Raw genomic sequence first — 23,086 nt, 5'->3', positions numbered from 1 at the left:
AAGCTCAAAAACTTGACTCTCTCATCAACAGAAGTTAGTCCAATAAAAGATAGCTCACCCACCTTGTCTCTCTAGTACCTTTAGTGACATTTCTAGGAATGATGTTTAGATGTCAGAAAGCAGAGGTAATGTTATCAAATAGAATGGCGGGCAATCTCATAAGAATTTGAATTTTCTGCTGAAGTTCAAAACTAAAGCTGCAACCATATCGTCTACATACCATGCCAAATAAATATTAGTGCTTTACATGTACAAAGAAATTTACAAACATTAAAAGACAATTAATCCACAGTACCCTGTGAAATAGATTGTCCTCATTTTATAGCTAGGGAAATTGAATCAGAAAGGCTAAGTGACTTACCCAAACTACACAGTACACTAATGGTTAAGATAGCTATGTGCTACTCCTTTAAACCATGCTGCACCAATACCAGAACCAGTGGATCAAATGTTGTGCTGCTTTATAACCTATACAATGCTACTGATATCAGTGGGATTTTACAGAGTGTAAATTAATATAGTATTTGGTCCACTTATTTTATGTTTATAACATACATGCTGCCAGACTTAACTATGCAGGTTTACAATCCTGCATAAATTCACTTTTATGTGTTCTTTTAAACCATGATTTGAGTGCAGGCCAGTGAGCCTTGTATTATAGCACATATTAACAGTTTTATGTCTCACAGTGAGGTGCGATTTTCAAAAGCACTCTGCTGGCCTAACTCTTTTCCCACTGAAGTGAACAGCAAAAGTTCCATTGACTTTAGTAGAAACAAAGGTCAATGCTGAACACTTTTGAAATTTCACTCTAAGAACCTTAAACATAAATTTACAAGAAAGTCTCACTTGTAATAAATATTTATAAAGACAGTCTATATGCATTAACTTGAAGACTCTATTAGGAAACAACCGAAAGACCAGAACAAATTATGAATTAGGGCAGAGCTTTAACTTCAACTTTTAATTTCATGATGGTTTCTATCACAACCTTTCATTTTCAATTTTTACAAACAGGAAGTGGCAACATGATAGAAAAAGATCAGAGGTTGGAATGTGCAGTATAAAAAAATTGAATGGATTTCTAGATAAAACCATTTAAGAGAAAATTACACAGAAATGTGCATTTAAGTGACCAGTTTTGATTAGCAGACAAAATTATGTCGTCAAGCCAGCAGATATTCTTGGTAATGTAATGGTTAGAAGCCTGTATATATATTTAGCTTCATAAAACAATATTGTAAAAACATTAGCACTCTGTGATAAGTACATATATTTTTTTGTATTCACTCTTTGTTTTCCCAGATTACTTAAACAGCTAATTAACTTTAAAAATATTTACAAAATGAGGTTAGCATTACAGAATAAACTTTTCTTCCTAATAAGTAACTACCTGTATAGAATCATAGGAATGGAGGGCTGTAAAGGACCTCAAGAAGTTATAAAGCCCAGCCCCATGTGCTGAGGGAGGGCCAAGTAAACCTGTGCCGTCCCTGAAATGTATTTGTCTAGCCCAGTGGTTCCCAAACTTTAACAACCCGTGAACCCCTTTCACTAAATTGTGAAATCTTGTGAACCCTCTCCTAAAAATGAATATTTCCAGGGATTTAAGTTTAAATTTTCTCAGTGTGATGGATATGCTTGCTTTGCTCTGCATAGCTCTTGGAAGTCCGGAACCACTGGAGAAAGATAAAGTCTCAGGTTTGGTTCGGCATCAAGTCTGTTTCTGTATTTGGTTTTCAGATGTGCATACGAGGAAAACGCTTTCTCGCGTAAGTATGTTGTTGAAAATGGTAACAAAACTGTAGTAGCTTTTTCTGCCAGAAGGGGGTACTTGTTTCTTTAACTCAGCCAAAATTTGATCAATGACAGATTTCTGAAACTCCTTTTCAGTTCGTAATCACAGGAGATCTCAATCAATTTCTCTTTTTCCTCAGTGTTCAATATCTGTGTTGAGAAAGTGGTATCATCAAAAGGGTTGCAAATCCAGTGATTATCGTCTGACATAGTTGGAAAGTATTCCCTGAAAGTTGTGCAAAGTCCTTTTAGGTGTGCAGTTATATTGGTTTTAGTGCACTGATCCACCTGAAGTTTATTTTCTGCCAGGAAGTCATGAAGATTACTGAAACACTCAGTTTGATTGTTTTCTAAACAACTTTCCCAGAACTGTAACTTCTTTATCATGGATTCAACTTGCTCTTGCACATTGAAAACTGTTATATCGAGGCCTTGAAGAGATAAATTTAGGTAATTAATTCTTGAGAAAATATCTGCTAACTAAGCTAGGCTCTGGAGCCCGACATGATTGTCTATACAGCTGGCAAGGTGGAAAGGGTGGCTGTTGAAAAAACCTAGGATTTCCGTTCTAAGCTCAAACAAGCGCACAAGGATTTTGCCCCGTGAGAGCCATCTAACTTTGGTATGGGTCAACAGACAATTGTGTATACTACCCATTTCTTCACAAAGTATGTGAAATATTCTGGAATTTGTTGGTCGTGATTTTATGAAATTCACCATTTTCACTGCATTGTCCAGCACTTCCTTTAGTCCCTCAGGCATGTGTTTTGTTGCAAGGGCTTGTCTATGGATACTGCAATGAGTCCAAGAGATGTTTGATGCAACCTTTTTTATTCGAGCTACAAATCCGGCATACTTCCCCGTCATTGATGTGGCCCCATCAGTGCAAATGCCTAGGCAACGAGACCAATCTATTTCCTTTTCTTGAAAATATGCATTAGTCAGATTGAAGATATCTTCTCCAGTTATACGTTCTTCCAATGGTCGGCAAAACAAGAAGTCTTCTTCAACCATACCTTCATTCACATAACGTACAAACAGTAGCAAAATAGCTAGATTAGCTACATCAGTTGATTCTTCCAATTGTATAGCATAATATGGACTATTTTTCACTCTCTGTACCATTGTAGTCTCTACATTATTTGACGTCATTAATTCTTTTGTGACAACGTATTATTGGACAAAGGTACCATGTCAATCATTTTTGCAGCCTTTTCTCCGAGCATGCAATGAACTACGTCTTTTATACATGGACCAATCAAGCTCTCTGCTATGGTATGGGCTTCTGATGCTTTTGCTACTCAGTAGTTCACGTGGTATGACGCTTCAAGTGCATTTTCATTATCAGTACTTGCTTTGAATATAAAACTGGTACTGTCACTTTTCCTCTCAGCTAATTTTCACTTGAAAAAATCAGCAGGCTTGTCGAGTTATGCAGGATGCCTAGTTTCTAAATAGTGCCAAAGTAGAGAAGGTTTGAGGCTACTGCTTGCTAGAACATCACCACAAATTACACACAGTGGTTTTGAACATTCTTGCTCACCAATGCATGTAAAGCCATATTGTATATAAATCATCGTCATATTTTCTTTTCTTTGTAAGTGATTTTCCAGGACCATCATGATCATTAGACTTAGATTTTCCATAGTGTGGACTTGAGCTGATTCCCTTTGGGGCACCTGCCATTGGCCACTGTCAGAGGACAGGATACTGGGCTTGATGGACCTTTGGTCTGACCCAGTATGGCCATTCTTATGTTCTTATGCACATTTTGAATTGTGGTATATCCTTATTTATTTCAATATTAAGTAGTATATGGTGCCTTTCTAACATGTGGGTGAGATGAAAGAAGAAAAATAGATTTTTTTTTTCATTTTTCAGCATGGTAACTGATAATCTGCTTTTGAAATTTAATTTGATACTTTCTGTACAACAAGTAACTGGTCATTTAATTCATGACTGCCAATTTAACATCAAAAGTGTATATCAGTGGAATATTAATTATTCAATGATGGGTTTCTGTAACAGTCTCATCGGTTCTTTCCCTTGTTTCACACTTTGATAAGTGAGGCAGTTAACATTTGGACCAAATCTAATCTTATAAAAACATAAGAACAGCCATACTGGGTCAGACCAAAGGTCCATTTAACCCAGTATACTGTCTTCCAACAGTGGCCAATGGCAGGTGCCCCATAGAGAATGAACAGAACAGATAATCATCAAGTGATCCATTCTGTCACCCATTCCCAGCTTCTGGCAAACCCTGTCCATCTTGGCTAATAGCCATTGATGGATCTATCCTCCATGAACTAATCTAGTTCTTTTTTGAAACCTGATATAGTCTTGGCCTTCACAACATCCTATGGCAAGAAGTTCCACAGGTTGACTGTGCATTGTGTGAAAAAATACGTCCTTTTATTTCAAATCTGCTGCCTATTAATTTCATTTGGTGACCCCTAGTAGTTGTGTTATGAGAAGGAGTAAATAACACTTCCTTATTTACTTTCTCCACACCAGTCATGATTTTATAGACCTCTATCATATCCCCCCCCTTAGTTGTCTCTTTTCCAAGATGAAAAGTCCCAGTCTTATTAATCTCTCCTCATATGGCAGCCGTTCCATACCCCTAATCATTTTTGTTGCCTTTTTCTGAATCTTTTCCAATTCCAATATATCTTTTTTGAGATGGAGTGACCACATCTGCATGCAGTATTTAAGATGTGGGCGTACCATGGATTTATACAGAGGCAATATGATATTTTCTGTCTTATTATTGATCCCTTTCTTAACGATTCCCATCATTCTGTTCGCTTTTTTGACTGCCCCTGCACATTGAGTGGATGTTTTCAAAGAACTATCCACAAAGACTCCAAGATCTCTTTCTTGAGTGTTAACAGCCAATTTAGACCCCATCATTTCATATGTATAGTTATATGTATCTCACTTTAATTGCTTGGTCTTCAAAGGATATCCTGAGAATACCAGAAAAGGAAAGATATTGTTTGTGGATATTAAAGGTCAGTTTTTAATTGAGTGTCGCATTCTGCCCAGCTCACCGGTGGGTGTGCAAGTGTGGGAAAGGACTCATGAGTACCCAGCTCAACCATAGGCCTTATGGTCTCTAGCCAACCCAAAAGGGACAGTGGAACATGTTGGCCACAGTGGAAGGCATGAGCTGCCCCACACTTAGAGGGTGTACTAATGGTCACACTGTATGTGACAGGGAACCGTTGGCGGCATTTTAACCTACCAACCCCCAAAGCCTCTTGGAGGCTATCAATAGGGAAATGTAGCTTTATTTTGTCTGCTCTTTATCTTTACAAACAGAAGTAGCAATCCTTACTTTCCTTTCTGTTAATAAGGCCCCGAGCCTACAAAGACTTGTGCTTAATTTTACACCCTGATAGGAGTCCTATTGACTTCAGTGGGATGGCTAACCGCATAAAGTTAAGCATGTGTAAGTCTTTGCAGGATGGAGGCCTTAATACACAGCCATCTTCCAGTATGTTTGTTGTTTTTCCTGCTGTGAAAAGAAATAGAAAATTTAAATAATGGTTAAAAAAGGCATAAAGAAAAATGAAGGCAATTTATATAATAAATTGTACTGTGCTTTAAAAATATATTTGTATTAGTTAAAATAACTATTAATTTTGTGAATGTTTTAAAATTCACTCAGTAGGCTCCAGTATTTTCTCCCCTCCTGTGTGTATTTTTAGAGCTTTAAAAATTCTCATGGCAGGGATAGCTGACGTATGGATTTTGCAATGTGGCACATAGCCCCCGTGTCTTCTGTTTGGAATTATGGGCCACACAATGACATGGAGCCACTATGCAGGACTTCACAGATGTGAAGATTTAAATAGAGGGATGGACCCTGCCGTGGAGGTTAGATAGTCTGGGATGCAATGTTGCATCATGCATGACCTATAGTGCTCACCAAGATCCTTTGTACAGAAGTGCCCACAGTGGAAAACAGAGGTCCCAGGATGCAATGCTCTGTGTCGAATAATGTTTCCACCTGAGCTCTCAGTACTAGGAGTGGCTGTAGTATCTGCCCTAAGCATCAGTAATAATAATCCCTCACTCTTATAGAGTACTTTTCATCAGTAGAGCTCAAAGCCCTTTCTGAAGGAGGTCAGTATCATCACCCCATTTTACTGATGGGCATGCTGAGGCACAGGGAAGTGATGTGACCTGCCCCAATCACCAAGCAGGTTGGTGGCTGTGCCAGGAATGGAACCCAACTCTTCTGAGATCCAGACTAGTGCTCTGCCCCCCTAGGCCAAGCACACAATATGGTCTGGCCTCTGGGATTCGGGTGGATGCGCGCAGGGGCTCGTCACTCCAGTCGCCATAGGAGCGACATCACTCAGGGTGGAAAACTACACTCCCCCCGGCAAAGGCACAATCAATAAACCTCCCCAGAGCCACACCTCCAGAAGGCTGACACCCTGAGTGTTGGCGGCCGGCCCACCGCCTCCCAGTGCAAGCTCCCCTGGACCTCTGTGGGGTCAGGTACACCCCATGGCTCCAACACCCAGCAGCCGGGCAGTGGGCAGGCTCCGGAGGCGCCCTTGGGGCCACAGCATATGACCGTGGGGCACAGATGGTGAGTGCCCAGCGTCTGTGCCAGGCCCCTGGTGAAAGGGGACAGGACCCAGCTCACCTGACTCCCTCCGCACCCCTCAGCCTGCTGCCCCCTCGTGCCAGGCTGAGGAGCAGTGCTGGCGCCTTCCCAGACAGGCGGGCGAATCCCTCAGCACAACACGGACTGTACCACTAGTGGCCTTGGGGGGACAGTAGGGAGATTTTCTACACTCCCCCCGCACCAACCAGCTAATGGAGGCAGCCGCCCGACCGCAGAGCTCCCTGTGCGGTGGCATCTGATGCACATCCCCCAAGCTAGCTTTGTCTGCTCTGCCAGGGGAAGGGATCAGTGGGAGGAAAGAACAGCACAGTGCATGGGGATGGGGGAGAATCAGGGGGGTGAGCGTGGCACTAGGGGAGAATGGATGCAGCACTGCAGCAGAGTGGGGTGGCTGGATGGCTATGGGTGACGGTGGGAAGACACAAGAGGTGGATCCAGAGCTATGAGGCGGATGGATAAAATGGATGCAAGGAAGGGTGGGTGCAGTGCTCAGGCTGGATGTAGTCAGTGCTGTGTGGGGCTGTTGGCTCTCAGGCTGGAGAGGCAAGAGGACAGATGGAGCCTGTTTGGAAATTGGAGATGGGCTTAGGTAAGAAAGGAAGATTGATTCAGTGTTGGAGGGGCTGGATCTTGCTGGGTGACAGTGAGTACATGCAATGCCATCTAGTCTATAGTGATTCTAAGATACCTATTACCAGAGTAGCTAAAGGGATGACAACACTGCACACTTCTTTTGGTGGTGTGTAGAGTACATACCCCCTAGCACAGGTATAAATAGCGGCGTAGATTGGGAAGCATTGCTTAGGTGAGTAAAAACATGCCTGAAGCCTGTGGGAACGTACCCTACACAGATCCCTATTCGTCCAAGCCGTGTCTCCCCATGTACACTACTATTTTTAGCAGTGTAGTGTCCTGTTGCTTCCCCACTGCTGGAGCTTTCCACCACTGCCTCCCAGAAGCCTTACCTCACTTCAGTGAAAGGCTGTATCAGTGGGGAGCTGCTGAAGCCTTTCCTCACTGCCTCCCACCTGCCAGAAACTTTCACTGACATGTGTAAGTCCATACCACTGTGTGGACGCAGCTTATTTTTCACTGAGATGTGTAGATCCATATCCCCTACGCACTGCTGTCACTGGTGTGCAGTGTAGACATAGCCTAAGTGTCAGGCTTGGTGTAGGGATGGGTGTCAATGCTTCCAGGGAAATGAAGTGGAAACAGAGAGGGTGCTTTATGCTGATGACCTAGAAGAAATGGGGGTAGGGTGACCAGACAGCAAATGTGAAAAATCGGGACAGGGGGTGGGGGGTAATAGGAGCCTATATAAGAAAAAGACGCAAAAATCGGGACCGTCCCTATAAAATCGGGACATCTGGTCACCCTAGGAGGGGGGGGGAAAATCACTGTTTCTGCGTGGGGAGGAGAAGCAGAAAAGGGTGATGGGAATTCAGAGTAATTTTAAATAATTAGTGCTTTTAAGGGGAAAAAAAGACCAATCATTGCCACTGACTCCATGTCACACTAATGTTTTTAAAATAAGCAAGGCTATTAAATACAATCTTATCAATCAGGCTTTAAATTTAAATCACCATGTAGTTTCTACCTAGTGAGCAACAAGTTCTAAAGGAAAAAGAGGACTGTCCTAGATCCAATATTTTGGGTTAAAGCCACACTCTTTAAAATTCATATGACTCAGACTTTAAGGCCAGAAGGGACCAGCATGATCATCTAATCTGACCTCCTGCAGTGTAGATGTAGCCTAAGTGTTAGGGCTTATGAATACCGTCTGATATGTTCAGAGACAGCAAAGCAGTTAATGGATTGTTTTGGAATGAATTTTTTCCGAGTACTTGTTCCCTGAGTAGTATATAGTCTTTAGGGATCTGGTATGTGCAGATGTAGGGACTGAATGCTTCTGAAAGATGGAAGCATTCTCAGTTCCCAGTGACATCAATGGGATTTTCATGGGGGTTGAGAGGACTGTGCACCTCTCAGAATTCGATCCTTAGACAGGCTTATACATTTACATGTATACAGAATACAGTAATTTGAATATATTTTATCTGTAGTTCTTAGTTTTCTAAATCAAAGATTAGAGGTTTGGTTCCACATTAAGAAACAAATCAAACTCTCATCTTGCCATAATAGTGTGCAAACCATCATCTCTGTTCAATGACTGTGCAGTCCTGATTGTTCACTTATTTAGTTAATGTTGATAAAACACGATAGAAGCAGTAAGTATATCAATATGATTATGCCCAGTAACAAAAGATGGTACTGTATTCAGTGAAGTCAGTGGGTTTACACCAGTGTCCCTGACAACAGAATTCAATCTCTTTTCTGAACTATGTGTAAGTGTTGAAAGGAACGGGAGGGAGAAGGATCAGGGAAAGATATACTGAGAACATACTTATCAATGAAATCTCAGAAATTCAACCATGTAATTCCCAACACATTAAAATCTCTGAATTACAGTATATGACCCTAATAATTTATATGTAACATTGTATTGTACTACACATCATTCCATAGTACTGAATCTAAACTGATCCAATGTAACTGAGTAAAATTAGACAAGGGGGTGCTGCATAAGATAATTTTGTCTAAAATAAGGCTCAAAACACAGTCTTTAATTATTTATCTAGAACTGCAGATTCACATGGTTAAAATACTTCTCTAGAAAACTCAGACAAAAGCTAGGAATTTTAAAATGGAAATTTTCTTGAAGATGCTCTTGCTGTATTATTCTATTCTATGAACAAGCACATTATCCTGGGGCCAGGGAGGAAATGTGATCTAGTGGTTACAACAGGTAATCCGGGTTCTATTTCCTGTTTTGTTGTGACGCAACAAGGGATGTTGGGCAAGTTGCCACTCTATACTTTAGTTTTCTCATCTATAAAACTGGGATAATACCTACCTTTCTAAAGCCCTTAAAATTTTAACAGTTTCTGAAGCCTTTTCCTGTTATAGGCTTTCTAAGGTTTCTAGTTTCAACAAAATTCCAGAAAATTCTGATGTTAAAAACACAAGAGGTCTTCTTGCTAGGCCCCATTATAAGGTGAGTTGTGCCAAAAGGAATTCCAGTTTACACTGCTTAATTAGGAAGTCTGTTTAGCTAGGAATTCAGTGGTGCTTAAATTTTGTATGTGAGATTTTCAGGCTGGTCCTTCTGTCTATTCTGCTGACAACATCTTTCAATCTCTCCTTAGCACTAACAGAACACACACAGAGTGATTCACCACTATCTCCCACAGGTAACCTGCTCCCTTTATAGTGCTTGCAGGGGGACCATAATAGGTTTCTAGCAGCAATTCCTATTCCAATGCAGATAGCGCCTCCTCCCAACTTCATTGGCCCGTCTGGTAAGGTTTCAGGCTGGCTGCAGTTTTCTGCTCTGCAACACCACTGTTGAAAAGGTTGAGTGGCCTTTTTTTCTGTTCTGTTTAGATTCTTATACCAAAAGCCATGACTGTGGCCAATAGCATCTTCTGTCCTTGTTAAGCAAAGTCAACTTTATTACGTTCAGGATTTCATACATATGACAGAAATCGGTAAGGGTCTTAAATATTTTTTATGTTGGTGTTCTGAAATGAAACATCATTCCAAAACATGTCTTAGAGACATCATTTTTCAACAGCATGTACATTTCTACTTTTTTCCCAGCAAGAGTGGAGCATATTGCTCAAATTAATGTGGTCAAAACCTTCTTCCTTACTTATAGTACGTTATGCTATTTTTGGCATTCTTTGCATGAATAGTCAGTGTTGGGCAGCTTATAACATTTACCCCCTTGGGACTGAGGTTACTCAGCTAAGTACCGATATGTTTGTGCTTCACTAGTGCTGACCCTTGACAAATTGATTTCTAGCAGCAAGAAGTTAATCAAGAATCATGGATTATTTTGATATGTCAAAGGATATGCAAGAAACCCTGTTTCCCATTCTAGTAATAAAAGCCGATAAGACAGGAACCTGAATTCAGCTTTTTGAAAGAATAATTGTATCTTTGTTTCTGTTGGCCTGATAGTGATGTTGCATTATAAAATGTAAGTCTGTATTCTAGACCTGCAAGATTTATTACAGCTTTTACAACAGTGAAAGTTAGTCAAGTCCAAACAAACCTTATATTTAGCCCCATATTCACAAGCTTGTAATTTTCTTAAATATTCTTTCTGAGGGTTTCAATTTTTCCATCTTCTGTGATCTCTGCCCAGAAGTGGCCCTTTTGTTATTCAAAGTTTGAGGGGAAAATCATTTCACTGCTTTTTGATTATGACTGAATGAAAAAACACATCACTTTCAGCGTACAATTTAACTTTCCAAAACCTGAAAAATAGTTGAACAAAACCTCCCAAGCTTAAGATATAATTTCCCCTCCATTAAACAGTCCCCCCTGGGAAATGGGCATACTAGCCCCTATGCAACCTTAGAAGTTCTTACTCATTTATTCTGGGGAGAAGGGGACATTGATTACTGTAATCCCTCAAACCACTGGATCATCTGAGATCCACAGATGCCCTGTGCCTCTACCCTCCTTGTACCCCAACTGTGTTGTATACAGAATGATTCTTATTGACTCCTTTATGTCATCAGCAGCAGACGGGGAAAATAGGGTGTGAATGCTTCTTCAAGCAGCATTCAAGCCCAAATGGATTTCGGATAGGAAATAGCATGCTACTGGATGTGACAGACAGATTGACACATCTCTGACTCTATCCTCTCTCAGCATTTATACTGTGCTTGTCACCATGGCTTCCAATCAGTGGGCTACCTCTTGATCCCATCCCTCATTTTTCTGGGGAAATCCAACATCAAAAAGTTTTGGGGGAAAACTTCTTTGGTATCACAGCCTGGGTGGGAGCATGCTACAGGGCTTGGACTCCTTTCACACTCCTAAACTGGGATTTAATGATTATGGTCAAGCCCTGGGTACTTTGCAGGAAGGTTGACCTAAGTTTTGCAGCCAGACATCTGGATTCTGCCGCACTCCATTGTAGACTGAGACCAGTGCTGTTCAACATAGTCATAAATGATCTGGAAAAAGGGGTAAAAAGCGAAGTGGCAAATGATACAAAATTACTCAAGATAGAGAAGTCCAAAGCAAACTGCGAAGAGTTACAAAGGGATCTCATAAAACTGGGTGACTGGGCAACAAAATGACAGATGAAGTTCAATGTTAATAAATGCAAAGTAATGCACATTGGAAAACATAATCCCAACTGTACATACAAAATGATGGGTCTAAATTAGCTGTTACCACTCAAGAAAGAGATCTTGGAATCACTGTGGATAGTTCTCTGAAAACATCCGCTCCATGTGCAGCAGCAGTCAAACAAGCGAACAGAATATTAGGAACCATTAAGAAAGGGATAGATAATAAGACAGAAAATATCATAATGCCACTATATAAATCCATGGTACACTCACACATTGAATACGGCATGCAATTCTAGTCACCCCATCTCAAAGATATATTAGAATTGGAAAAAGTGCGGAGAAGGGCAACAAAATGATTAGGGGTATGAAACAGCTTCCATATGAGGAGAGAGAAAAAAGACTGGGACTGTTCATGGGGATATGATAGAGGTCTATAAAATCATGAATGATGTGGAGAAAGCGAATAAGGAAGTGTTACTTACCCCTTCACATAACACAAGAACCAGAGGTCACCCAATGAAATTAGTAGGCAGTAAGTTTAAAACAAACGTGAGTATTTCTTCACACAGTGCACAGCCAACATGTGAAACTCATTGCTAGGGACTGTTGTGAAGGTCAAAACTATAACTGGGTTCAAAAAAGAATTAGATAAGTTCCTGGAGGATAGGTCCATCAGTGGCTATTAGGCAAGAGGGTCAATGATGCAACCCCATGCTCAGCATGTCTCTCAGCCTCTGACTGCTAGACACTGGGACTGCTTCATTACTTGATAAATTACCTTGTTTTGTTCACTCCGTCTGAAGCATCTGGCCCTGGCTACTGTCAGAAGACAGGATACTGGGCTAGATGGATTATTGGTCTCACTCAGTATGGCCATTGTTATATTCTTAGAGACTGGAGATATGTGGAAGCTTCAGATAAATTAAGAAATTCAGAGTACTGCTGAATGAAAGATGAAAAATGAAGCAATCACTGCATTACTTTTTTACGTTATTCAATTTGATATCAAATTCAGTTTAGTTCATGCTGCCCCTGCTTTTTTAATGTTCTGCAGAATCTTACATTGAAAATCTGTCCAAGCATTATGGAAGTTGTCAGAAGGCAGTTGGGGCTTGTTGTCACCCAGTAAGGCATCAGAGCTAGACTGGGACTGTGGGTTAAGCATAAGAGCTGGATGTTCCTACTGTAATGGTCAACCGTAAAGCGATTAACAATGCTGACATTTAAATCACCATTAGTTTTCAGTATTAATATCTTATTGGGATGCATGGGCAGTTCACATGCCTCAGAGTGATTGTTTCAGGCACCTACAGACTCAGGTAGACACCTTAGCATTAATTTGCATTTTATTCATGTTTGGAAGATTTACTTCACACTAACAAGGGCTAGAAACTATACTCGTGATTTTCAAAAATAGATGCATAAAATTAGGCTCTGAAATCTACATTTACATCCCATAGTAATTGGCTTGTGCTGAACACCCTGCAGCTTTCATTATCATGGGCTTGATTTTTGTTTAGAGAAAAAAGAAGAAAGCTTAGAGTCTAGCACATCATTCTGCAGCTAGGGGTGGTTTCTTCAGCAAACTCAGTGGCTACAGAATCATAGAACACACGGAGCTTTAGATATGGCTTCCCGTGCTTATATAACTAGAGGAAAGAATATTGCCATAAGTTTGGAGGAAAAAAATAAGAAAATAAAATCACATCTGTACATGCTCTGAGAGTATCTGTTGTGATTTCTCGAAGTCTAATGAAGCTTTTCCTCCACAATATCACTAATGAGTTGGGAATACTATACATTCTATCTTCCCTATTTGAAGAATTTTAGTGCTGGATACTATAAATGTCTCTCTGAAGCCTATATCCATTCCTCAAAAACTTGCTTTAAAGGATTGGTCTATAAAAAAAAATATAACTCTGGTAGATGCAATTATTTGCTGGACTAGACCAAACTGCTTTAATCAATAGGAAATGACTCTTGTCAACCTTGGAAAAATGGTGCACATAGATATTAACTGCACTTATATAAAGATAAAAACAAATAGATTTGTGAGTGGTGAGGAAATAAAATTTTAAAGCAGTGTGAGAAACTGGATTGTGCAGGATGGCATTGGTTATAATTATGCAGTGGTTTATCTTATTTTATAGGTTGCACTCAGGGGGAAGATACTGAGAAGATACTCAGTGCTGATCATCTTGTTTGCCTGAAGTTAAATGGTCCGTATATAAATGCAACACAACCACTTGGAAGCTAATTGCTGTATGCAAAACAATTAAACCGCATACAATTTTTACCAAAACTAAAGTCTGCAAGAAAATTAAATTAAATATTGTGAATGTTTCCTTTAACTATATGCTAAGCCGCACACTGACAGATGTCATATAGGCTATGTCTTCATTACCCGCCGATCCGGCGGGTAGCAATCGGTCTATCGGGGATCGACTTACCGCGTCTCGTGAGGACGCGGTAAAATCGATCCCTGATCGCTCTGCCGTCGACTCCGGAAATCCACCTCGGCAAGAGGCGGCAGTGGAGTCGGCGGCAGCGTGGCAGCGGTCGACTTTCCCCCGTCCTCACCGCCAGGTAAGCCGACCTAAAATACGCAACTTCAGCTACGGTATTCACGTAGCTGAAGTTGCGTATCTTAGGTCGGAACCCCGCTGTAGTGTAGACCTAGCCACAGTTTCTCCTTACATTTTAACTGGATCTAACTATCTTAAGTGTTTCTAGTGCACCACTTATGTATAGTATCTATCATAGGTTATTTATGACATAATCAAAGGGGAAAAGGGCATTATATATATACATACACAAACACACATGGAGAGAGAGAGAGAGAGAGAGAGAGAGAAATGCAGCTCAATAAAAACTGTGACATTTTAGAACTCAGTAAAAACTTGTATGAACATCATCACTACTTTTGTATGTTTGTCCCCTAAATCTTAAATAGCGGTAGGTTTCAGAAAAATAAAATTAGAATGGATGATGTATGTAACTCTGTCCCTATAACTGGATCCATCACACACACACAAAATTTCAGTACATTCTTGATTTGTATGCGTCTCTCTCTCTGCACTGTTTCCAGATAACATTTCTTTACACTGCTAAATTTCACATATTGGGGCGGTGGGGAAGGTGGAGGGGAAGGCCATGATGAAGAATGAAAAATTATGAAGGCAATTTCAGGGAACCAAAACGACCTCTCCCCCAACACTCATGTCAAGTTACTTGACAGTATTTACATAGCCATTGACTAGGCTGTCTGCATTGTGATCCAGTCCATTCCCACAGATGCACCTCCCTATATCTATCTGGTGCATGTATTATCTGTGTTGGCATCCACTTCACCTGCATCTGGTTCTCCAATACATCTGCTGTCTCTGTTCTCCACCTGCTCATGTATTTTCACCATTCTTTTTCACCATGGGGCATGGTGGAATCTCCATCCTTAGAGGTTTTTAAGGCCCAGCTTGACTATTGGTAAGCCCTGGCTGGGATGATTTAGTTGGGGATTGGTCCTGCTTTGAGCAGGGGGTTGGACTAGATGACCTCCTGTGGTCCCTTCCAACCCTGATATTCTATGGTTCTATTAACCTACTAATAGGATCAGAACAATGCAAGGACATAGTTTATAAATTCAATGCTACTGAAAGTGTGTTCCACTCCAGGGGGCTCAGCAGTAATATATAAATACTGACAATGGGTCAGAAATATATATACCTGGTATTTGCAATATGGCTTCCATACGGGCCCTTTCTGCGTGGACATTTGTATGGTTAGTGATGCTTAGTCTGGAAGTGGAGTGTGTACAATAAAATTATATTTAGCCAAAGGAAGCTCCAGCAAGAAAAATGTGACCAAATGTGACTGGAAGTACTTCTTCCAAAACCAATAATTGTTAAAACTAGTTGATTTTCTTGAAGTTCCTATCATTTCCACCCTACATGTAAATTAGGATAATCTGAATTAGAATTTGCCTGTAATCTGAAAAATGCCTAAGAAGCAAATATCATCCCACTTTCTCCCCTTCAAAAGACAATTTTTGTATCGTCTTTGATTAAACCATGAAGTATTTGAGATTCTTTTCTTCCTTTGCAAGACATTAACTGGCTATGATTCAAAGGGTAACAGGGAGTAGCCATTCCCCTCCCCCCGGGGGGAACTAATTCCCTGAAATAACATTTTTTCAGAGCAAGAGGAAATGGTAGCCCAAGTCATGTTTCTTATAGGTTCATGTGTTACTTTGAACCATAGCATTCTTTCTGCTTTTAAGACTATCCTGCTATATCTGTACATAAGAGACTATGAACTCCAGTAGCATGCTTCAAGCTTGGATTAATTGCCACTGTAAGTTTATCATCCCTGTACTAAGGCTTTCAACTACTTCTAAAACACCTCCCACATTTTCCTTTGTTGCTTTTGTTACCATGAAAAACTGATTACACTTTCTCTGATGTTGTTAATTGACATTCAAATAGACATTGGGGGAGTGCAGAGATAATATTGAGGTCTCCTTGGCCTCCAATCATTGCTGATTTACACTTGGCCTGTATGGGCATGTCTACACTGCAATTAGACACCTGAGGCTGGCCTGGGCCAGACTCGTGGGGCTCAGGATAAGGGGTGTTTAATTGTGGTCAGAGGGTCCCAGAGCATAGGCTGCAGTCCAAGACCGAACATCTACACTGCAATTAAACAGCCTTAGCCTTAGCCCCACGAGCCTGAGTCAGCTGGCATGGGCCAGCCACAGGTGTCTAATTGCAGTGTAGACATACCCTATGAGGTCACAGAGTCATCCCTCATACGGGCTCAGCCACATGTGGGAGAACACGAACTATTTGGGACAATATAGTGCCGAATACAGGCCTTTAACTATCAGCTTTCTCAAAATTACAAATTAAAAAAACAACCAAAAAAAATACCCCCAACCAACTGCTCTTACCCCAGTAGAAGTGCACTCACACCGTCTGGTTTTCTTTCAGCCGTCTATCGAAAATATCCTCAAACCCAGGGATCTCCCGTAGTCACCAATGCAGAGAAGGAATGGAAATCGCACTCTTCTCCAAGTTAAGTCCATTTCCTAATGGCATCAATAGAAGCAGCAGGTACAGCACCTTGAAACCCTTCCCTCTCCCCTTGAGAATCGAATTGTAGTCTCAGTATCCAGCCTCTACCAGGAAGCATCTGAGCATACTGAGCGATTAGTCTCCTAATTTGTTCCCCATGCTTCGAACAATGACTATTTAATGCCAGAAAAAAGATTCAGTGAAGTGACATTGTTTTGCTTTACACCGAACTGTTACTTGTCTCCAGTGTCCATTTGCCATCTGTGATTTGATTGCAAAATCTCAGGGTGCTGATTACATGCAGGAAGAATTGAGGGAGGAAAATGTAGTTATAGTAGGGGGTTGGCCAGGCTGTTTCTCAACAATTTCAAGAGGGACTGATTCTCACACTCTTACATTGAGTCATATGTTACTTCGGGACTGGAAAGACACTACTCCTCTGTGTAAGAGAGTGGCAGCATTGGGCCCTAAGGATAGATCCACAAAGGTATTACTCAGGCACCCAACTGCCTCAAGTCCAACATTTAGGCACCACTGACATTCTCAAAACCACCGCACAGCTGTCACCTAACCCTGTAGGTGCCTAAAGTCCATTAGGTGCCTAAATGTTCCCTGGTAGGCATGCACAAAGCTGCCTCAGCCCTGATGCTGCCCCAGAGCTAACAAACTGCTTGGAGCCCTTGCTCATGCCAAAGTCCCGGTAGGATTCTCAAACTAGGCATTCCCCTCTTATCTCTCCACCATGGCCCAATCTGGTTGGTGTTCTCAGAGCAGGTCTCAGACGTAAGACAGCAGTGGGTGAGCGGGTCATGAATTGCTCAGGAGGCTGTGATGTGTGTACTCTGCATGCCTGATTTGAAGCAGGCACTTGAACCTTTCAGGGATGTGCCCTGACCACCAGGCTAATGGGATTTTGGGGTAGGGCTCTCAATCTCCCCTACGAAGTTGTTCCACTTTGTAGTAAATAATTACAGAAAAAGAGATTTGACTCTATGGGCCAGGGGTTAGGGCACTCATCTGGGATACGGGACAGCCAGCTTCAAGTCCCTGCTCCAATAAATATTTAATATTCAATTTTTATACAAAGTGGCCCAGGTACAATTAATTCTACCCTCATATTTAACTGTATACATGTGGCCCACAGAGAACACAGGTCCTAGCATGCAATGCTCCTGGTCCAAACAAGAGTGGCTGCCTTCTGCTTCATTTGATGGAAAATCCTGGCTTTCTATTGGGTAAAGTCTGAATACACTGGCATAATTCACAAATGCTAAAAGATATTTAATGCATCTACAATAAAGAACACCGTGTCAAGATGGATCAAAGAAAATAAATTTATTAAACTTTGAAAGAAAAAACACTGACATAAGGAAAGTTAAATAGAAATTGAAAGGCACAAATCTTCATACTGGTGTATAATGACTTGTGTAACCACTAAAGTACCAAAATGACATTCTGAGATTGATTGAGGTATCTTCTATTTTTGGCAATAGAAATATAGTAAGAAACTTTTTCCAAACACATACATAGCTGTTAATCGCATTAGTGTCGTACACTTATTAAATTTTATATGAAACTAAATAATATAGCTGTTAGCAGAATATTTAATAAACATTTACCATAAAGTACATGCTAAACTTAAATCCCATCCAACCATAGGGTTCAGTTCTGCAGCCTTTGTCAAAGGCTGAGTCCCATTGAATTAAGTGGGAGTGCTCATGTAAGCAAGGTCTGCCTCATTGGGCCCATAGATTGCTATTCACGTAAGAAAAGGGAAATTAAAATCCCTGGTTATGTTTGCTTTCTAAAAATATTTCTGCTAAGATGGAAACTCTTTCTTATAAAGGCAACTTCTGAAGCAAATAATGGTTCATTGCAAAGCTTTAATCACTTTCTTAAAAATGCATAAGAATGAAGAAAGCTATCCCACTGAATTTTGGTTTTCTCTTTTATAGATTTCTGAAAGTCTTCCTAATGTTGCTGAGAGACACTATCTCTCTCTGTGTTAGGCTGTGAAAACGAAACACACTGTTGAACAATACTGTACTCAAACTCCTTTGTTCTGCTAACTTCATTTGATTGTTTCAGCTTCAAAAATGCACTGTTGGCCAAATCCTGAAGTCCTTCCTTAGCTTTTATTCAATTCTCAGGCAAAGCTACTAGTGACTTCAACAGCAGATTTGTCTGAGTGAGGACTTCAGAATTTGTTCCCATGTGAAGAAATAAAGCTGCCAAGTCACCAGAGCTTGAGAACCATTCAGTAAAAGTGTAATTGTAAGTCTTTAAAGATCTTGGTAAACAAAAACTTGCTGTTGTTTCTACTGTTATATAAAACGTGTATTATTGCCACTAACCAGAATCCAGTGAAGAATGGATTCGAATTGTACATTGTAAAGTTTTCTGAAAAGCTTAAATTTATTAATACTTTTCTATACTTGCGGTAAGAAATTAATATAATCAGATAATGTGAGTTGCTACAATTTTTAATTTCTCTTTAGGTTTCTTTGGAGGTATAAAAATGGCTCTGTAAAAAACTAATTCCCCCCCCCCCGCCCCGCAATGACTGAAGCAGGAACAAGCTCTTATCAGATTGCAGCAAATACATTCCTTAAATGGATCATCATATTTAAACTACAGTATGTAGTATAATATAAAATATCCATGCCTTTGTCTAAAATATTAAAATATTTATTAATTTATATAATTCAAAATAAATGTATTTATCCAAACAACTTTTGCTTTCCCACCTTTTATATTTTCAGTTCCCAGTTACTGATATAAAGATCTCAGCACGTGATATGATTTGCATTAAATTCTCAAACTTCAAAAACCACCTGACATTAGCTTTTTCAAAAAGCATGATTTACTGTATATTAAACATAGTCATTCAATGCGTAGTATCACAAAAATCAACACCCACAATAACAAGACAGTCACTGCTACTAAACAGTCTTTTGAGACAATTCATAGATAATATTTACAATACACAATGGGAATATTTTGATTTAACGTTTTACGTTTTGACATTTCAGGTAAAAGCGTAAGAACCACAAAAAAGTTTAAAACATTATTTTGGTTTAAGCATATAAGCCCAAGCCAACTCTATGCCATTAAATACATACTGTACGCACATTATCAAAGAAAGGCTATGGCATGATTTTGTTCAGTTGGTCTGTGCTCACGTAGCCACATGATATCATAAATTCTTTGTCTGGCACAGGCAGCGCAGTAGCATTGAGTACAAGGCCTTGTGGAGAGTGCACTATGTGAATGGAGGTATAGTCTGGGACAGGCATTTCGGAACTTGAGGCTTCTACTGCAGCTGCACCTGGATTCTCAGCAGTAGTGGTAAGGCTCTCTGTGGTGAAGTAAACATCCTCATTAAAGCTCTGCTCCTGCACATGTGGCTCAACCGCATCATGAGATGTCGCAGCGATACATTTTTTCACATCCGCCTCACAGAAATAGGCATTGTCCATGGTGAAGTTTGGTTGACATTGTATAGCTGGTTCTGTGTAGGCTTCACACTGTGTTCTCCTTGTCTTGTTTGTTTGCCCTGGTGAAAGTACCACACTTCCTGCTGGAGTAACGTCACTTACTTGCGCATAAAAGTCAATATTTGCTACTGAACTCTGGTTGCTTAGCTGTGTATGGACAGGTGGGCTAGTTGATTCAATACTGTCAGCAAAAGGCGGCTTTGACTGGTTATCTTCCGACTGAATATTAGTATTAGGCTTCCGGGTAGTTGGGTCAGCAGGACTAGCATGTGACTCATCATTATCTTTTTGATCCAGGCACAAGAGATCCTCTTCTTTTTCACTTATCTTTTTGGACTGATCAATATCTGAGGTGCCATCACATGTGTCGCTAGCACTGAAGTCAGTCTCTGGAATATCCGGTTCACAACAGCTGGCACGTCCAGAATCATCATCTTTCACTCCAAGACAGTTGTGAGACTTACAATGGTCGTCACCCAGGAGCCTGTCAGTGTCCAATCCGTCTGTCTTCTCATCGGGGTCATCTATATCCAGTTCGATAAACTCAACCCATGAGTCGTCGTTATACAGCTGTGGCTTGTAGCTGTCGTGGCTGGCTAAGATGGAGTTCACTTCATCTAGCTTTCCTTTCTACAGAGCAAAACCAAAATGTATACGTTATAAAGGAAATAGTCAAGAATGGTTATGCTTTTTTATGTAACACATTCGTTCAAGGAAAAGTAACTGTTGCAATGATAGCAGTTGCAAGGTGTATTATGTTAAATACTCTGGCATCTCTCCCAGCATGAAACTCCTATCTGATAGTTTTCCTGCAAAATCCGGCTCCATGGGAAAGCTTTTTTTCAAGTATCATCACTGAACTGATGCCCACTCTGCAGAATTATATTGTACAATATAAAATTACCTTCAAGAGGTCTGGATCAATCCCTTTAATCTTTGGAGCTGGAACTGGAGGAAGAATCAGCATTTTTAACCTTGAAAAATAAAAATTGGCTTTTAATTCCAAATAATTTAACCTGTTACTTTTTTTGGCACACAGAAATAAGATGTTGGCATTCCATTGCTTTATTGCTTATTTATTCCAAGACTCCCGTGTGATGGTCTCAATTTAAAAACATTAAAGAAAAAAAATGCTATTTATTAGTCTCATTTCCAATAAGAAACAGGTTTTCTGAACCTTATGAGTCAACATGGATTACTCAACATGCCAAGAGACTTTCCCTAAGCATCTTCAGGGACAAGGGGTTCTTGCAGAAGTCCAATAAGTAGTAAGCAGAGGAATGGAAAGGGTTAGGCAGTGAAAGGGAGGGAAGATATTTCAGGCATGCTAAACAAAACCTGCAGATTAATGAAAGCAAAATTTTAAATGGATTGTGTTTGTAAATTCAGACCATCCACTAACATAACAAATTTCCAGGACAGCAATCTGGAGATAATCATAATGGGGAGAGGGCCAGCATGCTCTCTGTGCACCATTAAGTGATATTGAAATGTTTGTAGGCCTTGTGTGGTACTCTACACAGTGGTGAATTTTAGCCTATGTGAAAAAGAACTGATCTTCAACTATTTCCTGTGTTTTGTGAAAAGCTAGCCTTTACATTAACTGCGGGCACACACACCTCCTCCTCTCTGGTTCCTTCCCCTCTTTCACCAACAGGTTTACCATATCCATGAAAGGAAAATCCTGCTTTCCTTTTATAATGTATCTAGCTTCTTGGCCAATAGACGAGCGAACTGACGGACTACTGGCTCCCACGACACATTTTTTTCCCAAAGTTTCTGCTTCAGGGCTACTGTATCACAGAACTAGTTCCAGAGCTTTAATGACCTTTTAAACTAGTGGTTCCATCTTGTGGGCCTTGTATTGAATTTTGCTCCTCTTGGCATGTGAAAAACACTTTAGTCTACATATTTAAGTGTACATATGCAAGACCATTGGGGGTTGTGTGTGTGTGTGTTGGGGGGGAATTTACAAGAATACTTTAAATAAGTTACTCTTGATTATGCCCTTGTTTCTTAGCCGAGGAGGGTGCTGAGGTACCAATTCAGCTGAGTGAAGTCTGCAAAAGATATCCATGAACACACATTTAAACGAGTGCCATGAGTTCACTTCATCAGTATTTATGTCCTTCTTATCCATGGTCATCATGAACTTTCTTTCTTTTTCTCCTGCTGTTTATAAAAAGTTTCAGTCATCCAACCATGCATGAGAAATAATACCATGTGATTTAGATGTCCAATCCCCATATCGAGTAATTGCCCAGTTCTAGTTACGAGTAGCAAGGACATGACATCTGCGGCCTGGAAGGAGTAGGAGCCATCAATATGTGAAACTACTCTGCAGAAGTTCAATAAAACCAATGAGTTCCATGTACCACCAGCTTTATCCTGAAAATGGTGCAAAAACTTTTAAAATAAAGGGCTACAATTCAGTTGTTTTACATATAAACCTCACAGGGACAGGTTCCATTGTTCAGGGACAAATAAAAAGTTCAGCTTCAGTATGAAGTTGCATCACTGAAAAATCTCAAGGAATAGATTACTTCCCCCCTCTCTTTTTTTCCAATGTAAGCCTGCTAAAACCGGACAATTTTTAAAAAATGCACCTCATAATTCAGAAAATTTTCTATCCCACAGGCCACTGCAGAGCTGAGAATGGATTGCCTCATCTTATAGTTATCTTGCCTGTAACTGCAACAGACAAGACACAGCAGTTGTGGCTGTTGTTTTTTTTAGTCAGCTGTATCTCTGGAAGTATTTAAATTAGATGACTATCATTTGGCTGCTACTACACAGGGCCGGCTCCAGGCACCAGCTTAACAAGCAGGTGCTTGGGGCGGCCAAGGGAGAGGGGTGGCATGTGCGGCAATTTGGGGGCGGCAGGTCCCTCACTCCCTCTAGGAGCGAAGGACCTGCCGC

The 23,086-nt window shown here is 40.5% G+C and overlaps 1 protein-coding gene across 1 annotated transcript in view; it reads right to left on the bottom strand.

Moving 5' to 3' along the window:
• Positions 1-17,980: 17,980 nt before the first annotated feature.
• GHR (growth hormone receptor) overlaps positions 17,981-23,086 on the bottom strand; it is a 182,440-nt gene continuing 177,334 nt past the window's right edge. The window contains exons 8-9 of the mRNA XM_024203131.3: positions 21,072-21,141; positions 17,981-20,797 (exon numbers count right to left, since the gene is read on the bottom strand). Coding sequence (XP_024058899.2) covers positions 19,817-20,797; positions 21,072-21,141 — 1,051 coding nt within the window. The 3' untranslated portion in view covers positions 17,981-19,816. The remainder of the gene's footprint in view (positions 20,798-21,071; positions 21,142-23,086) is intronic.

The sequence above is a fragment of the Terrapene carolina genome, unplaced genomic scaffold, assembly GCF_002925995.2.
Source record: "Terrapene carolina triunguis isolate 2854851 unplaced genomic scaffold, T_m_triunguis-2.0 Scaffold69, whole genome shotgun sequence".
In the NCBI taxonomy this organism is placed as follows: domain Eukaryota; kingdom Metazoa; phylum Chordata; order Testudines; family Emydidae; genus Terrapene; species Terrapene triunguis.
Note: the sequence above shows the minus strand (reverse complement) of the source record. Positions and strands in the feature narration are given on the sequence as shown.